The sequence below is a fragment of the Harpia harpyja genome, chromosome 20 (genome assembly GCF_026419915.1).
Source record: "Harpia harpyja isolate bHarHar1 chromosome 20, bHarHar1 primary haplotype, whole genome shotgun sequence".
Classification (NCBI taxonomy): domain Eukaryota; kingdom Metazoa; phylum Chordata; class Aves; order Accipitriformes; family Accipitridae; genus Harpia; species Harpia harpyja.
The window spans coordinates 2,955,889-2,973,933 of NC_068959.1; the positions used below are offsets into that span (position 1 = coordinate 2,955,889).

Here is an 18,045-nt window from a genome sequence, read left to right on the forward strand (position 1 = left end):
TTTCACGCTGCAAGCCTCAAAGCCAACGTTGATGCCGCTCCATGCTACACGCAAGTATCAACCCCAAACACAAGTGTGTTCACGCTGCCGATGAACGTGGCTCATGCCCCGTGAGTACAGGACTTTTTAAACTTGTGATCGATCTAAAGAAAAAGACTGGATTTACCAGCTGAAGGACCATCTCTTCATCGCTGCTACGAACAAGCGCTTCAGACATGCAGGTGACCGTCCTCAGCAGCCAGAGAGGGGACACACCTGAGCCCAAGAGTCCCACAGATTGCCCATAGTGGAAGAGTGAAAATAAAAGATGGTAATCCCCAAATTGTGTCACCTCAAGTAATCAGACCAGAATACAGATGGCAGTAATATATACAGAACATAAAAAACTACAGTTTAATTAAGGATGAAAAAGGTGTGGAGGTGTTTATTAGATTAAAAAAAGAGTTGATGCGCACTAGTAGCAGGTGTTATATGACAAGGTGATAGAGGTCATAAACTGACAGGTCAAACATGAAAATTGAGGCGTAAATCCTGTTTTTCCTCCATGTAAGAATCTCAGAGTGCTCCTTTGATACAGTTTCTCAGTGATGTACTAGTTCAAACAGATCAAAAAGCGACTATTTTTTTCTGCTGTATTGCATGGTACTGTGCAAGGGGGTGCTGGATCATTCAGGAGCCACTCAGTTTATGTGCAAGGACATAACTCTTCCTCTTAACATTTAATAACCAATGAGAAAGAGAACTACTTTACTATAAGTAAACCAGAAATCCATTTGGGCCAGCGCTAAATTAGGGAGGAACTGCCATGAAAATGTACTCCTCAAAATTCTGTTTAAAACAGTAGGAGTTGTAAATGAAGCCTCAGAGCCACGTGCTATCTACCCTTCAAGGATGTGTTTCTACTCCAATTCCTGGACTTTCATTTTGTGTCCAGTTCACACATGAACTTTAATCTTTTAAGAATAATGTGATCATAACAAAAATTTCATACAGGTAAGAGAAATACCTGGAATTTTCTTTACTTTTGGCCAAAAAATTCTAAGACCGCTCCTGAGCCTCCAGAGTGTGTGGAAAGAAGATTTCAGAACAGCTGACCCTTGCTTCTAACCCCAGCTCAATCCTGAGCCCAACAAAACTGACCCTAAAACCACAATGTCTCAGCTCTATCTAGTGAATATAACTGCCAAAAGAAAAGGCTCCTTCTAGACTCTGATCACACAAAGCTGTGGAATTTGCTCACTACAGATTAAACTGAGCACATTGGCAGCGTGTGTAATCTTTACTAAGCTTAATCTGTGCCAAGGAATAGATCTGTTCTGAAGAATATTCACACCGGGCGGTACGGGCAGTAAGCTGCCAGGTCAACCCCCTGCGCGGCTCACTACGCTGCGCTCAAACTACAGCAGGGAACACCTGACTCTGCGCATCGCAGCTTGGCAGGTTTCCACGTATTTTCAGCGTCAGTGACCCGAAGGTCGTTATTCTAACCCTGGTACTGATGGATGTCTGTAAGAAATCTGGTCAGGTACACCGGCTTCTGGCTGGCTGCGCCATCCTGTGCGTCCCCATCACGGTTCCTGCGTAGTCCTGTGCCAATCCTGCAGCGGGATGTTTGCCGGTTTCATGTTGCATTTCAATGTCATGCTCCAAACGGTGACAAGAAATGCATTTTAAAAGGGTAATACTTGCTTTGATGAAAAGAAAAGAATGTTTAGATGGTTATAATTACTGAGTTTGTGCACACAGTAATCACCTACACATAGTGCACACAATTTTCCTGCTCAGGTAGAGTCAACAAATGATGTACCGAGTTGCAGTGTGTATTTCTGCCCCGTGTGCTATAATTTTCACGTATTAATGCAGAAGAGTAAAACAAAGATTTTTCACATTTCAGCAATCCCGGATACACAACAATTTAGGGAGCTACAGTATTGACTGTAACAACTCTGAACTGAGTGGTTATCAAATTAACAAGAGCTGAACAAAAATATAAATCAACTCTTGCTGTAGTGTAATTAAAATAAAACCTGATTTACTGTGTACTTTAATGCAAAGAGAAATGAAATACAGACCATATTTTTTGTACACTACTTTCCACTCTCTCCGTAATTAAACGTTATTAAATAAATGAGAAGTTTACACCATTATTCAGGTATTGTCTTTATAACAAACTATGACTCACACATCAGACCAGCACTGCGAATTAAAAGAGATTCATCTTCCTTCCTGCGAGGGTATTGCCACACCCTGCTGAATAATCCCGTATTTTAAACTGCTCATCAGAAATAGTAGCCGAGGAATGAGAGATGAAAATTGGCTGAAAGGCAAGTGAAACAGGAGGAACAGAGATAAAAACGTATTATTTGATTTAGATAGAGGAAAGATTTCATTGCCAACCATAAAGGTACTGTTTCATGCTCTCGATTAACCTGTTTCTTTGTACTGGGAACGAGATCCCTGAGGAGTTAATGGTCTGTAGAGCTGCCTTCCTCTGGGTTTCCAGGGCTGCTGTCCGTGGACCACAGGTTGCACCAAACTGAATGAGCAACAAGGGATGAAGTACCAGTGCTATTTACGTGCTGGGTTATTACAGCACCGAGTTTTAATTTCATAATAACATATTCCAAGTACCCCTGCTCTCAGCTGCATATACGTTGTTTTGCTTTTATTCCTGAGACATATTCACATAAAAACAAAATATCACACCAGCTTCTAGTTTTCCATAATAATAACAAGATAAAACTTGTTCCCTTAAAACTATCATCTGTTAAATGAAGTCATATTCAATGCCCTAAAAAGAAAATGACAAGAGTAATTCAGGACTTACATTGATGTCCTCCAAGTCGAGGAAGTTGAGGATGACGCCGTTGCGCTTCCAGATGATGGGAGGCCGCAGTGCCCCGCGGATGCTGCACGTCAGAACGGTGCTCAGGCCAACCGTGATGGTGGTAACGCTGATCTTCTGGTCCTCCGGCAGGCTCAGCCGAACCACCTCTGCAAAAGGCAACAGGACAGGAATAATACGAAATACTACAAAGGGAAGCTGTTCCCCTTCTCCCCCCTCCGCCTGCCTTCTTCCTCATTCCAGGAATAACTTTGAAGGATTTTAGCAAGGAGATGGATTATCTATGCTGTGAAAACCCCCTAAACACTAAAGCCAAGTAAGAGACATAGAAATTGAACCTGCCACAATCAAACTTGCTGCATCATTTTCCTGAGGCACCTAGCGGTGGCTGTGGCTGAGGGCATGAAGATGTGTCCTCTGGCAAGGCTGGCTGCAATAGTTAAGTCTGCAAAGCAGCTGGCAACAGGAGGACAAGCGAAAGCTCTCCTGCTTGAGACCATCTGCGTTTGTTTCTCTCGAGGACTCCTGCCAAGGTCCTTTGAAAAGGCACAAGAATGAGTCAGGTTCTTTCCTTGAAGAGGAAGAATTAAGGTAAGACTGTTGTCACTGAAATATAAATAAACCCAGTTTTAAATTGCCCAAATATTGGAAGGCACCAAGCACGAAAACTCCTTTACCAAATGCAGCCACGTTATGGCATCTAACATACAGATGTTCTTCTAACCAAGGAGTGAGAAGCTTTCTCATACTTTATTTAAATTTTAAAAATTCAGTTATTTTGACTTATATGTACCACACAAAAGAAACACCTGAGGCAGCAGGCCTTACTGAAAACCATACCAACATCTCTGAAACCACACCACGTCACATCATCTCCTTCTGGCCAACGCTCACAAGATGTGTCTGCGTATTTTGCCACGTGTGGCCACACAGACAGGTGGGTGCAGCTTGTCGTTATTAAGCATTTCAGCAGCAGTGAGCCAGCAAAAGGGCAATCAGGCCACATTGTCAAAGCTGCTGCATTCACAGTTTTATCATTCACATGACGTTTTTTGCTTGCTCTCATTCACAGGCTCTGCAATAAGAAAGCCTTGAAACTATATTGCATATAAATGCTGAAAACTGGTCTTTCAAGGTAATGGCCCATTGAGATGAATGGGGAATGTTCACAGCACTTTGGTATTACATTGCTCCAGCCAACTCAGAAACCTGGACTGGGGAACGAACCACCCTCTCCTGGCCCCACGGCCCCTCCTTCCTCACGTCCACTGGCATTAACTGCGGTAAAACAGGGATCGAAGAGACCGACGCTGCCTCACCCAAGGCCACGTGCTTTGGGAAAAACCACTTCAAGCAGCGCTGACACTATAAAATTACGTATGGGATCAGGTTACTCCCTCCCGTCAGCTGGCAAAATTACTCTTCATCCTACTTGCTTGCTTCACATCTCTGTCTTTACAACCCGCGCAAGACCTGCATATCACTTACAGCGTATCTGCGTTGGTAAGATCTAAATGCTATGTGCGCTTTCTTCCAGCCCTCTGTGGAAGTGCTGACTTCCAGCGACTCCAAACACTCATTTTTATCATGTCAGTTCACAGCTTAAGATGTGATTTTGCCTTAAAAGTTAACAGCTTTGGTGGGAAAATCTTGCATTCATTTATGGGGCTTACACTATGGAAATGGATGGAATAAAAATAAAAAAACCCCAGCATCTACTTTGGCAAGCATAATTTTCCATCTCTTCACATACCCTCTAATTGAAAAATTGCTTTAACATCTCTTGAGTAGTAAATCTGTTAAATCTGTTCACTAAAATATTCAGTCTATTTCAGTAGCCTTGGGAAGCCTGAAAGGACTCACTTCATTGCACCGGTCTAGCAACTGATTGTGAACACGTAGTGCAAAACTTGCTTGTGCAGCAGCACCCAAACAGCTCTGCATCCTTTCTCTTCCCGCTTCTTCCACGTAAATGAGAAGTTAATTGAATGTGCCAAAAATTGTATTCACCACTGTAGATCTGAGGCTGACTTAGGGCTGCGAAGATCAATACAGCATTGCATGTCGTGTCTGCCAGCGGTTAGCCATTCTCCCGCTTAATATTCCTAGTGCTATTTTAGAAAGAGTACCAGCTGTTTTAAAGAAATGGTAACTATAGTTCTGATACATAGTTGATCAAAAATAGGAACGTTTGACCAACTTACTGCTATTATTTGGGTTGGGGTGGCTCCCGCAGGCGTTACAGGCGAAGACAGCCTGACGCCGTCAGACCGTCAAGCCGTTTCTGCACCTGAAACCTTAAAATCCAAATGGGGAGACGGAGGAAGATCGGGAAGGGAAGGAGAACACTACCCACCCGAGGTCATGAGCAGGTTAGCCGCAAAGCCAGGAACAGGTAATACATCATTAAATCCCATCGCCCGCAGGGACCCTGGGAGGAGGTGAGAGCTGCTGCCCGTCCCACCAGGCTCCCCCCCCCCCACGGTGGGCGACCGGCCACCGGGGGTGTAACGGGGGTGTAACGGGGGTGTAACGGGGTTGTCTGCAGCGTAAGGACGAGCTCTGGTTTATGAATAAAATATTTGGAGTGCACTTGACAGGATAAAGAACTGATAATTACAATAATCTGTAGCATGGAGTAGGGCTAATGAGGACATCTTTTCTTGAGGAGAAATGAAATCGAGGGTCATTCATTTACAAGAGAATTGTTTTTTTCATCTTACTGTTTTCCTTAATTCCCTCTGCCGTTTCTCACGCTGCCTTGAGTTCCCTGCCTCACGCTGGGCTCCATCAGCTCCCTCTTCAGCAACATTTTCTGAGTGTTTTGTTGCAGTAGAATTTAAGACTCCCTGCCCATCTTCCAAATAACAGCTAAAGAGGCTTTGGCTTTATGTTTTAGAACCACAGTAATGAAAAATACATTAACTTTTAATTAAGATGACACCTTGCATAGCTGCCATTCTTGGATGAACTGCTATCAGGTCAAGAGGTGACTTTTTATGTTGAAGTGTGTAATTAGTACAGACCACTTTAACAATACAAACACACTCCTCCTCTGAGTATTTCTATGAAGTTTGTTTGAGGGCATCTTATTAACATCTAAAAGCCTTTCTACTAATAACAGGATTACTTTGTGTGGCTTTAGCCATTGCTTTATTGTTATCAGTAGAAAAGATTTTCTTACACAACCAGGTGTATTGGGGAGGAAACAGAAATTCCCTAAGAGGATGCGAAAGCTGGGCTTTTTAAAAATTTTTTAAAAAACTCAGAATCTCGTACTTAAGTTATAGAGCTTAGACACACTGATGCTGGTTGGATTATGTGTACAAATTATTCAAGTCACCGTAATGATTTTGTGTAGAGCCTCTAGATTAAGTATTGAACACTGTTCATTTTATTTCAAAAAACCTTTAAGAGATAAAAGGATTTTTACCACGCATATAAAACTGAACAGAACAAATGGGTAATATTCAAAGCGCGCTCACCTGCAGAACGCAGGCTGGAATGGAATTTGGTCCTAAAACGGAGCAATTTTATGTTCATTTGGAAATTCTGCAGGATGATGCATGCAAAACAGCTTTCTATATTCAATGGATTCAACCAGTATCAGTCCTAGCTGATCATATTTATCAAGTCATGTCAAACCTGGTACTATTCTCCAGGATTTCAGTTGAAGCAACTCCTCAGTCTGTTCCAGGTGGAAATAAAAAAAGGTTCCTGCCAACTACCCTGCCATCAGAGAGAGATGCTATCATCAGAGAATGGGACGCTATCATTTTTGACTCAGCTTTTAGTAGTTCAAGACAGGGGTAAAACCTTCGTAATAATCACCTTTAAGAAGGAATGAGTGTAACCGTGCCTCTGTGTGCCAGAGGTCCGGGACTAATCTTTTGTCAGGTACTGCACCAAACGTAGAACAAAATCAAGGTCAGTAAAAGGCGGCCGGGACGTTGCAAACTCTCCTTTGGCGATGGCAGCAGCTCGGTGCCTGAAAACTGTGTGGCTTCAGGAATTAGGGCAGTGCCATCTTCAAACCCGTCTGCCCCGTTCAGGAGGGCGAGGGATCATTCCCTGCGTGCCAGCGGTCGGTGCCAAGAGGTTTTTGAGGGGAAGGACCGCTCTGCCCTGCCTCTCACACCTCTTCTCTCTGCTATTCTATTCAGTCCGAGAGAGGCTGCGAAGCACTGTGGACCTTTGGTGACCCAGGTGTAGCCATTCTGATGTTCTTACGTTAAATTTCTTGCAGTACCAGGTCCCACGGAGACACATTTGAGAACGTGAAGCCTTACTAATTCCTTTTCTTGTTAAAAATGTCAAGATACTGTTGAACATTTTCCTCGGCCCCTCCTCCGCTCCAATTTTATTTCTTAAGGTGCTAAGCTGGAGTTGCACGGCACCTTTGCAAGCTGTGCATACTAATGCGAGCAGGTATTACTTGTTGTGCTGTTTTATCACGGAAATCTTTTCCTCTGCTGTCATTTGCAGCCCGCCAAAGGCAATCATAATTTCACAATGAAGACATGTATAATTGAGGTCATTATAGGGAGCAACCTGGAATGAGCATCTATGGAGAAAAACTCATTGATTTAGCACTGCGTGGAGATAATTTACATAGTAAATGTCGGTTGCCTGCCTGCCTTTGCTCATGCTACACTACATACAGAAACAGATTTCACACTTTAAAAAGTGCTTAATATCATTAATTAGATCTCTTCCCTAAAATCTAAAGAAAATATACTTTTTAATACATCGTTGCCACCTTTAATCATTGTTACATTTGTTCATGGGTATCTTGCCTTGCTGAAACAGAATAGGGAGCAACTGACTCTATTGCTTAGATTGTGCTTAGGGGACAGGGCAATAATTTTTTAATCCTGTAACCGCTCTCAGTGGGGAGGCAATGAACCAAAATGTAGCCTTGTTCGAAAAAGTGGGAGGATGACTTTCAAAGAGAGTCTCAAGCACAGATTCTTGCCCCCAAATTAACGCTCCTGAGCAAAGAGACCTTTTGTTTGTGAACTGAAGCATGGGTAACGTAGCCCTAAATACATCATGTTTCTCCAGCAATGGTTCAAGTCAGGATTGATTTAACAGGATGAAAACTTTAGCCTCCACTCAATTCCCCAAGTCCTGCAGCTGTGTTTATGCACTGCATTGCATTAGTAAAATCTCTTTATTGCCTGCACCAAGCTCAATGGTGATTTTAGCATTTGTTCCAATAGATAGAAGAGTCTTGCCTAGCTGAATACATTCTCAGGTGAGGAGCTAACTGAATCAAGAAAATCAAAACAATTAATGGATCAGAGGAAAAAACACGATATACCTTTTATAATTATTTTTTTCCCCAATAATTTTGATGAGATGTATTTGGCTTTGCATAGAGAGGGGAGAGCAATTTTAGACCCTTTCAAATCTGAGCCGACTGCAGCTAATTGATTTTAAAATGACCGTGTTGTATGTGAGATGTATTTATAAAGATGCAATTGAACATGAAATTGGCCAGCCAAAGAGTGACTCTGGTGATACTGTTTGGGAGACCCTGGGATGAGATGTGGTCATCTAATTAGTCACTGCGGAGAGAGATTAAAAGAAATGAAGGGCAGTTCACAGTGGGTCTGAATCTGTAAAGCACTATATAATACACTTATAAATTACTTGTATTAGGATTAGGGTATTTGAAAAATACCCTGTGATTTAGTTTCTACCTGACTCTGTAGACCAAATAAATGAACTAATAAAAACCTTAGCAGACAAATCACCCTGGGTTTGCACGCCTTTGCAAACCTGTCACACCGGCTGTTCTTAGGACTATCTCCAGAAGAAATGTTGCCATGCTATCACATTTTGCTGGTTATTAAGGTTCAACAAGCCAGTCTTACCTAGAAGTATTTGCTGTCTTCTCACCTGTCCAGAGTCAGGTGAAAGGACTATCCATCACCCAGCCCCAAAAGAAAACTCCATTTTCTGAACGCCAACTTAGAATTACAGTAAAGCCAGTCATGCTGCTAAAAATGTTTATGTTATTAATTAACAACATTAGAGCTGTTAATGAACATGATTAAAGTTGTTCACAATTAATTAACCTGGAGAATTCCTACAGCTCCTGCATCAGTTCAGGATGAGCCTTCTGGCTTTATAACCTGTGAAAAACACCATCAAGAGCTGGCTCTGCCCCTGGCCACCTTTGGTGGGACCCACCACTGCCCAGCTGACCTCCATGGGACATTTTAGGAGTTTGGTTTCCCTCGAAAAAGAGGTACCACAATGCAGCATTCCTCTAAGGCTTGTAAGCTTAATTAATGTGAATAATAAAGTGATTTCTAAAGCTAAGCAAAAATGTTCATATCTCAGCTTCATTTTGTAACTGCAATAATTCAAGTTCTTAACGTAATTTATAAATCCTCAGGACCTTGGGCGTGCTACTTCAGGAAGCATTTTATTGTAAATTCTCTGCTAAATTAGTAATGCTGTTTTCTAAGTCATAAAAAGGCATAATCATATTTCTAGCAGTATGAAAGAATTTAGTACCTCAAGCCCTCTCCTGTCATTACTCTTGAAGGCCACAGGCTATGACTCCCTGCGGTAGGTCCCAACCTTGCACTGAAAGCTAAAACCTGTCTTGTCGTGGAATTCAGAATAAATGTGTGCAAATCACCAGCGATATTCAGCTCTGGCTTGGTGCTAGAGGACAAGACCCCGTCTCTCATCCCTGTCAAGTTGAACAACTCTTCTATAGTCTGTATGACCATGACTTTTAGATTAAATATAAGAGGAAAGCAGCTATTAAAACAATTAAAAATTACAATGCCTTTTACTTTTCTTCAGCAACTGAGACATTTTGTGTGTTCATAATACACCATCACTGCCATATCACAGGGCGGTTTGCGTTGGAAGGGACCTTCACCGATCATCTAGCCCAACCCTCTGCCATGGGCAGGGACATCTTTCAATAGATCAGGTTGTTCAAAGTAGTTGATTAGTTAGATAACAAGAATGCGCAGAATAAAACAAAGCTTAACTTGAAGGAGGAAAAACGATCTCATGTCAGTCTGGTCCAGCTTCTAGGAGGAATTAGGACTTCACCTGCAAACCAAGCTGCCCTTGGATGGATTCAGATTTCCTGAACTTCGGAGATCCGGAGGCCGGTATCACCTCCGAGCTGGCGTCTGAATCTCCTCCAGAGCCCACGCGGGACCCCGGGTCACCATGCCTGGCTTGGCCACGTTGTGGGATGGAGTGATTTGCTCCCAGGGAAGGCCAATTTCTTACACTGACTACAGGGAAACAACAGGTGAGTAACTCCAATAGAGCCACCTGCACTGGAAACGTCTACATCTGGAGAGGCAAACTCTGTTCAAACAGCTGCTTAGATTTTTATCTAAATTATACATGAATTCCTTCAAAAAATCATACACATGCAAGAAAAGAAGCCCAGCTTTCCCATATGAATTTGTATCAAGAACATTCACATAGCTAATAAATTTGCTAAAAATCACTTATGTTGACTTTTAACCAAACACAGCTTCTTTATGTACTGTATTGTAAAGATCAATGTCTTGCCTTTTTTTTGTTTTTAAAGAAAACAAGCAACACACTTTCCATCATAAAATCCCATCGCTGCCCCCCTGTTACTAATCAGGAAGAGAACATTTAGTTTGTGCAGAAAGGGATAATTCATTCATTCTTGAAAGTACATGAATAAATATAAGTTGTTCAGTGCTTAATCATCTAATCTCCTGAGGGTGATAAGTGATGGATTCATTATGTAAATAGGCATAAGTAGTCTATTTTAGAGAATAGTTTACATAAATGCATTTGTTTTTATTTTAAATTCCTATTTCCCACAGATTGAGAGCAATGTTGATATGATTAATTTTTGATAAAATATTCCCATGTTGTGTCAACAGTGTCCTGCCTAGATTGTAACAGCCATGCATTTCCCCAGTCAATTTATTAATTTGAAAACTAAAATTGCTAATGGTCTAATAGGCTCTCCTAATTACTTCTGGTAGTCACGCCAGTTAAACACTTGACTCAAAAGATTTGTCTCTTTTTCTTAAGAGTCAAAACCATACTATATATATACTATATACTGTAGTACACATACTCTCCGAATAACTGTGGGAGAGCAATATTGAAATCTCTCACTGAACCCACAGAAAAAAAAATGAACATTATGGGTTTTTTGGGACTGATGAGAGGTGTTACAGCTGCTCTCTGTGTCTTGCACAGCAACACTTGTCTCTTGTAAAAGGTTATATTGAGTTTGCTTGGCAAGGTTTTGCTAGCGGGGGGGCTATGGGGGTGGCTTCTGTGAGAAGCTGCTAGAAGCTTCCCCTATGTCTGACAGAGCCAACGCCAGCCGGCCAAGATAAGGACAAGGAGAGATCACTTGCTAATTACCATCACGGGAGTTTAAAAGTTTTTCCCAGGCCTTCAGAAATTCCTTAGCTTTGAAATGGAGAACTCTTTAGTATGGGCAGGTTCTTTCAAAGCAATGAAACTTTTAAGAACAGCCACTATCTGTATTTAAAATACAGCATTTCAGAGTTTCAGAGGACCAAAAAACATATGAAACCACTGAACTTTTTTTTGGAAGTTCTGTAAGTTACAGCAGCTGAACTGATTTATACCTGATTTAAGGCAGAAAAAGATAGCTTCTGGTGGAGGATCTGGCATGCCAAGTTTCTCCCTGGAGTGAATTTTTATGGCTGCTCTATAAACCCCTAGGGTTTATCATGGAAATACTGTCAGACCATTAAGTCCAGCATGACTTGTGGGAACCACTGTAATGCATATGTAAATTACTTTGAAAATAGAGACAAGTCAGGCCATGGGGTATTTGGGGTTCAAGAAGCATTCACATATAGTCTAAAACCACCGAGACGTCAAAAATGGCTGCACCAGACTGCTCCAGTCTCTCTCTGTTCATTTTACTCTGAGTTCTTGGCCAGCATTATGCAATGAATGCGATGATACACTGAAAAATGGATGAACTAGGAAAAAAGGAGCCTAGAAAAAAGCCCCACACTGCTGCTTAACCTCAGATTAAGTGTTTGTAAAAAACTTTCCTAGCATTTAAAATCAGGTATATTTATTTCTTTCATATTCCCACATTTACTGCCTTCATAAACAACCAAATCAGTGATAGCATACTTTTCGAGTTGTAAATAAGCATTAGTAATATTTTCCATGGAGCTTTCATTGCTCTTTCTATGGATGACTGCAAATTTAGCTGTGGTGATTATACGGATTTTGCATCTGTTCTGACTGTAGCTACGCTCAGGATACTTAATAAATGCAAGGACTCTGCTTTCCTGTGCTCACACCATCCCAAGCCAGAACCCGAGCTATTTCATCCCCCGCCTTCACCTTCCAGTCCAGCCATCGCCCCTTTGGGTTTTGCTTCATTAAAGTCAGAGTTCAGCCTCTCTCCAAGGCTTTTGGTGATTTTCCTTACAAACAGCTACCCGGGTCCCAGGCCAGCAGTATAAAATCAGAACACATTTCATTTGTAAATCAGAGTTACATAAGCAGGGCAAAAGCAATGCAATGAAAAGCGAGTGGCTATAAGGCATACCCAGATATTTATGCAATACACCCCTGGCCGAACATGGGACTTGCATAATATCACTCAGAAATGCTGCCTCCCGGGCTGCAAAGCAGGATTATGGATATAAAGACTCCAGCTATGCCGAGGCTCAGCTGAACGTGCATCTTGAGGATGCATTTCTCCTCGTCCCGATGGTGCTGCCGGTCCTGCCTCGGAGGGTGAGGCTTTGGACCAATTTAATGCATGCTGCAGTGATATATAGATCTGGTGCTGACACGAACGGTGCAAATTCGGCTTGGGGGACCGTGCAAGGTTACGGCAAGGTTGCTCTGCAGCAACATTTATCCAGATAACATCTTGTATTTTAAAAATACATTAGTCGATAAAAACTTTGGCATCAGCACTCTCGTCCATGTCCTCTCCATACTCAAAACTGCCTAACTAAAGTTTGGGAGAAAGTCAGAAATGTGCAGATGAACAGCAGCAATTTGCAAAGAAACAGGTAATTAAATAACATTTCTTTCTGGAGAGGAGGGTGAAGGGAAACCGAAGAGCAAAGAACAGGACCTAAAGAAAATCCCCTGGTTCGTGCTATCAGCACATCTATTGTTGTGGGCAGGTTTTCTCCCAGTTAAACCTTTTCAAGCCAAATCCCCTGCAGTTCAGAGCCTTTTAGCAACCGCACAGAAAGGGCCCGGTAATTCATCAGCACTCCTGCGCGATGCACGGCAGGCAGCTGGGCCTTTTTTGCAAAATTTTGCATCAGCATTTCAAAGCTGACATAGCTCGGCAGCATATCCGTGGGTTTAGCCTCCACCGGGAATTGCAGGGTGGGCAACGAGAGGTTTGGAAGGGACCAGCTGGGCAGGGGTAAGGTCAGGCTTCACGGGGCGGCTTCTCCGGTGGAGTGGAAACCTCTACAGAGAGCTTCAGAGATTGGGACGAGCGGTGGTGACAGCGGGAGAAGCAGATTTAAGTCCTTGCCCAGAAAGACAGGGACCCCTGCTCTGCCTCAGTTTCCCCCGTGGGAAAGACAGACCTTTCCAGGCCATTCTAGGAGTAACACGTTTGAAAAGATTTCTTGGCAACCATGGCAGTAGCGGCCACCCGAATACCCACGAGCATGTCGTGGCTGTGGATTTCTCATTAAAACCCCTCAGAGGTTCACAGATAAAATCCACATATAAAACTGAAATTTAATTACACAAAAATACTTTGAAGCAGAGATTTGCAGCTACTGCTGTGAGAAACTTAAGTTCCAGTAATACAAGAATGATAAATGCTGCATCCTTGAAAGTAACAGGAAAAACAAATCATCCAGACTATCATATTAAAAAGCATATTGAAAAGCAAGATATGCTGGCAAAATCAAATGTGGCCAGTCATACTTTGTGTACCAACCGACATTAGCTTCTTGAAACTTTTAAATCTGCAGAGCAAAATGATTTATAGAAGCTGTTCTTTATCATTCAGGCTTATAAGTCTTATGTCACATAAACCCCCCTGGCATTAGAAGAACATTCAGATTGCAAAGGGAAGCAATCGCAGAAAAGGAGAGCGGAGACAGACTGCATCACTCGGGTCGCACGCGCGCCCTTCTTAATTCCGTCAGCGTACACTATTTTTGCACAGAACAGACAGGGCTTCTTTAGAGAGCAGCTATTCAACATTTTGTTTTTCTTATCTTATATCCTCAAACTTATTTTCAACTATTCAAATGTAGCTCTGAAGGCAGAAACGATTCATTTCTCCCTGGATTTTTCTGTAACACCCTTCACCGTTAAATCCACTCCAGAAACACTTGTGGGCACCTTTGACATGTTCGCTCTAAGAGAGTTGTGCAGCCTCAGAGAGGGACTATTTGGCACAAAGTAATTTTTAGCCCTTCTGCCTCATTTCTGCTCAGCTCCAGCCTGCTCCCGGCTCCGACCTGGCCGAGACCTCCCATCCCTGCTGAGCTTCGGTCTCCCCATGGAGGGCTGGTCCCAGTCTCCCTTCCCCATTGTCACAGCTCAGCTCTTCCCATCGCCTCCAGATTCGACATCTGCAGCCTTCACACCTCCCGGGTCCGGCAGAGGCTGACGGGGACAAAACGTGGCATGGTCCTGCCCCTGGCTCTGCAGGGACGGCCTCCGCCGCTTCTCCCCGAAGGAATTGCTCTGCCAAAACCTGAGAAGTATTTCCCCGAGTCTGTGCAAACTGCACCTAAGTTTGCGTCTGAAAGCTCGGCCCCACTTGGGCTGCTTCTACCCCTACAGCCCGCAGCCCACCTCTGCTCTCCGGCCACGCCAACCTCCTGCGACGTGTTTTTCGTCGTCCATTCCAACTGACAGTTTTTAAAATAATGGGCACATTTCCATTCCTTCTTCCTATGAAAATGGTTTTTTTCCCCCTATTTTTTAATTGTTCCCTTCTCAATTTCCACCAACTATATCTCATTATCTCTTTGTATGTGATATTAAATGGCTCTGTGCTACTCACCACCCCCTCCCTACACAGGCGATTATAGACCACATGACAGAGATTTCTCTTGTACTACCAGAATACAATCTTAGATATCACCATTTTGGTAATGGCTGTTAAAATATTGACTTTTTAGGCTGATTGCAGTAGGTAAATGCCTTGTTTACATTTAATGATCACAAATTAAAATCAGCTCAATAAACTGAACATTTGAGGAGCGCACACTGCACTATATATAATGACTTATTGCTGGTTAAGTCTATAACTTAAATACAAACACCATCTTTAAACATATATTTAATTTACAACAGCCCAGAAATCGAGTGGGCCAAATGAAAGCTTGTTTAAAGCTAAATTATTTGCCAGCATAGCCACCATATGCCAAGTGCCACAAACAACAATATTCATCACATCAAGAGTCTGGGGATAGTTTCTTTTTAAGATCTTTAGCACAGTGCTCATCACAAATATTATCAACCAGATGCTCTGTTTTTCCAAGAAACAATTCACTCTCAGTGTAAAGAAAAAACCAGAAATTCTCTCAGACTGCAAGTCTATGTGCAGATCAACACAACCCAATCACAGAAATGATTAAAGCCGTGTCCCTCCTCATAGCTGGTTCCTCCCTGAACAAGAGCCTTCCTCGCCTGCTCCGGCCAGACCTTCCTCCCCCTCTATTCTATGCAGCTGTGCATGGATACAGAAACAACATCCAAAATATATTCATACACTCACCAAAGGTCAGGTACAAATTAGTATATCATAAAAAGCCACTATCTTGCGCAGAACATCAGCACTGATGGCTCAATTGCTTTTGCTAAATAATATCTCTGTGACAGGAAGACTGCAGAAAACAGTATTAAAGCGTAGCTACTGCTCACGATGGCAATGTCAAAGTTAAAAAATTCCAACGTAAAACCTGCAGCCAATAGAAGTATTAATAAGATCAGTGGTTGGCTTGTATACACCAGTATATATTATCCATTGTGTAAATCACAGCTTTGATAATGAAATGAATTTTCACAAACGTAACATGACATTCGTTCACTAAGATATAACACATACCTGCAGGGCATTCAGTGAAAAGCCTTCTGCAGTACTTTAATTGATGTATAGTCCTTTGTGGCTTATATCTGTTCAAAGTAATCTCAAATCCTACATTTTTAATTGGCTCAACTGTATTATTATTAATTTGGGTAAACAATTAATGGTAATTTATGGAGCTATAATTTAGTTAGTCCACCAGACATGATGCCTGACAAGGTTTGGTTTGGATTTTATATATGGCTAGTGAGCCAGAGCACACCAAAAGGGCCCCACCATGATCAGGGATTCACTGGGCAAAGCTTTGTTCAAACACATACCAAAAAACCAGTCCATGCCCTAGAGAGCTGCAATGGAAATATGCAATAGTGACAGAAGACGGCATGGGAAACCAAGGCACGGTTAGATAAAATTACTTGTGTCAAGCAGAGCAAACCTTGTCTCCCTGCTCGTGAGCGGTACTGCCAAAACCCGAAAAATGTCATAAATTATTGTGGGAAGAATTATTTATATCTTATCCCTGAATTCTGCTTTCAGATGTTTTCACTGCGGTGACCAACTCAGCTACAAGTATTTGGGATTCCTGTGTCTCTGGCAAGACCCCAGGTGCATGAGCGAGTGCTTCTGGCAGCACTTAACCCTAGGTGGAAGGGATTTAATAAGCATTAGCTAAATTATGCTATTTGAACCAGGTGACATGAATATTCTTTCATTTGTCTTACAGTTACTTTTCATCTTTTGCCAAACCTCTAACTTCTCTATCTTTTCTACTGTTTTTCTCCCTTCCCCTTACTAAGGCTACACAAAGCAAGACAGGAAAATGCCAACATGTGGAATTGAGAAGATTGCCTCTGATCCTGTAAAAAGGGCATCCCACAAATTAAAATGCCTCCAACTAGTGTCAAAAGCCAAGAGACACCGCTCTTTCAGTCCGGGTCAGATTAAGGAGGACTGTAATTTTCCACCCCCGTTTCATTACGAGCAGAGGATGGCAGAGCTCAGCGCTGCCACGAGCGAGGCAAACCTCACCTCCAACCGTGGGCAATAGGAACTTTTCAGGAAAAATCCTTCAGACTTTCTGCAAGGCGGTGGTCGGTTGCCTCATTACACGGGCTCACAGCGCAGGAAGGGCTGTGGGCAATGCTTGATAAACCTTGCCAAACAGATTGGAGCAGAAGTATAGGATCAGGTCCCGTAACTATTCAAGTGCTCTCTGAAATGAACCCTGCTCATCTGTGCTTTGGCTGTCCCCCTGCAGCCAGCCACTGACTGCACCTGAAAACGAAGAACATCAGTGGTGTGCCAAGGTGTGCACCAAGGACTGACTTCCACAGGCATTTCTGTTCTTTGCCCCAAGTTAAAGCTATGCCTGTAATTTTAAGTCCCCCCTCTGAAGACACGGCTATCTCATTATACTTCATGCACTGCAAATCATTAACTCTCAGTATAAATCAAGAGCAATGCTTATATAGGAAACGTCAAGGATGAAGAACTGAAGTCAGGGACATACTGTGAAAAAAGGCTCTTAATGATTCAGAGTAATATATTTCAGATGTTTGAACAAACAAAGCATTCATAAACCACTGCAGAACTGCTCCTTTCAGACTGAATGGAGCCTTCATTCCCAAGTTACACAATAGTGATTGAAGGAAGGAGAAAAGCCAAGGACACTAAACCAGGTAAAGCAGTACTCCCCGATATTTTCAAGCAAGGAGGCATAGAAATATTTCACGTTGATCTTCTGTAATACTGCCTACTGCAGTGTGGAAACTTGCTTAAAACTATTTTTTCCTAGCTTCTTCACATAGCAATACCTGAGGGTATGAACTGCTCAGTGAAATTTATGCTACATGTTTAAGGAGAAAGCACGCTTATCTTCTGCAGGGTTACAGAGGTTGGAAGTTAAAAGTCAGGAGATCCCTCCCTCCTCGTCTCTCATCAATATATGGCACAAGGGGTCTGGACCCCAGCTGTGCACGTCCTTGAAGACCACCTGGAGGAGAAGCCCGGCTGTCACGCCTGCCAGAGCACTGCTAGTGCACTAGAGGAAAAACCTGCATGGGATGAGCTCTTGTGAACACAGCCTTGGGAACACTTTCGGGCTGAAGTGGCCTCAACTCCAGGACTACGTGGACCATTT

The 18,045-nt window shown here is 42.6% G+C and overlaps 1 protein-coding gene across 2 annotated transcripts in view; it reads right to left on the reverse strand.

The window, feature by feature from the left end:
• Positions 1 to 18,045, reverse strand: part of FSTL4 (follistatin like 4) — a 240,379-nt gene that overhangs the window by 40,053 nt on the left and 182,281 nt on the right. For both annotated transcript variants that reach the window (XM_052772036.1, XM_052772035.1), the window contains exon 7: positions 2,828 to 2,994. In XM_052772036.1, coding sequence (XP_052627996.1) covers positions 2,828 to 2,994 — 167 coding nt within the window. The remainder of the gene's footprint in view (positions 1 to 2,827; positions 2,995 to 18,045) is intronic.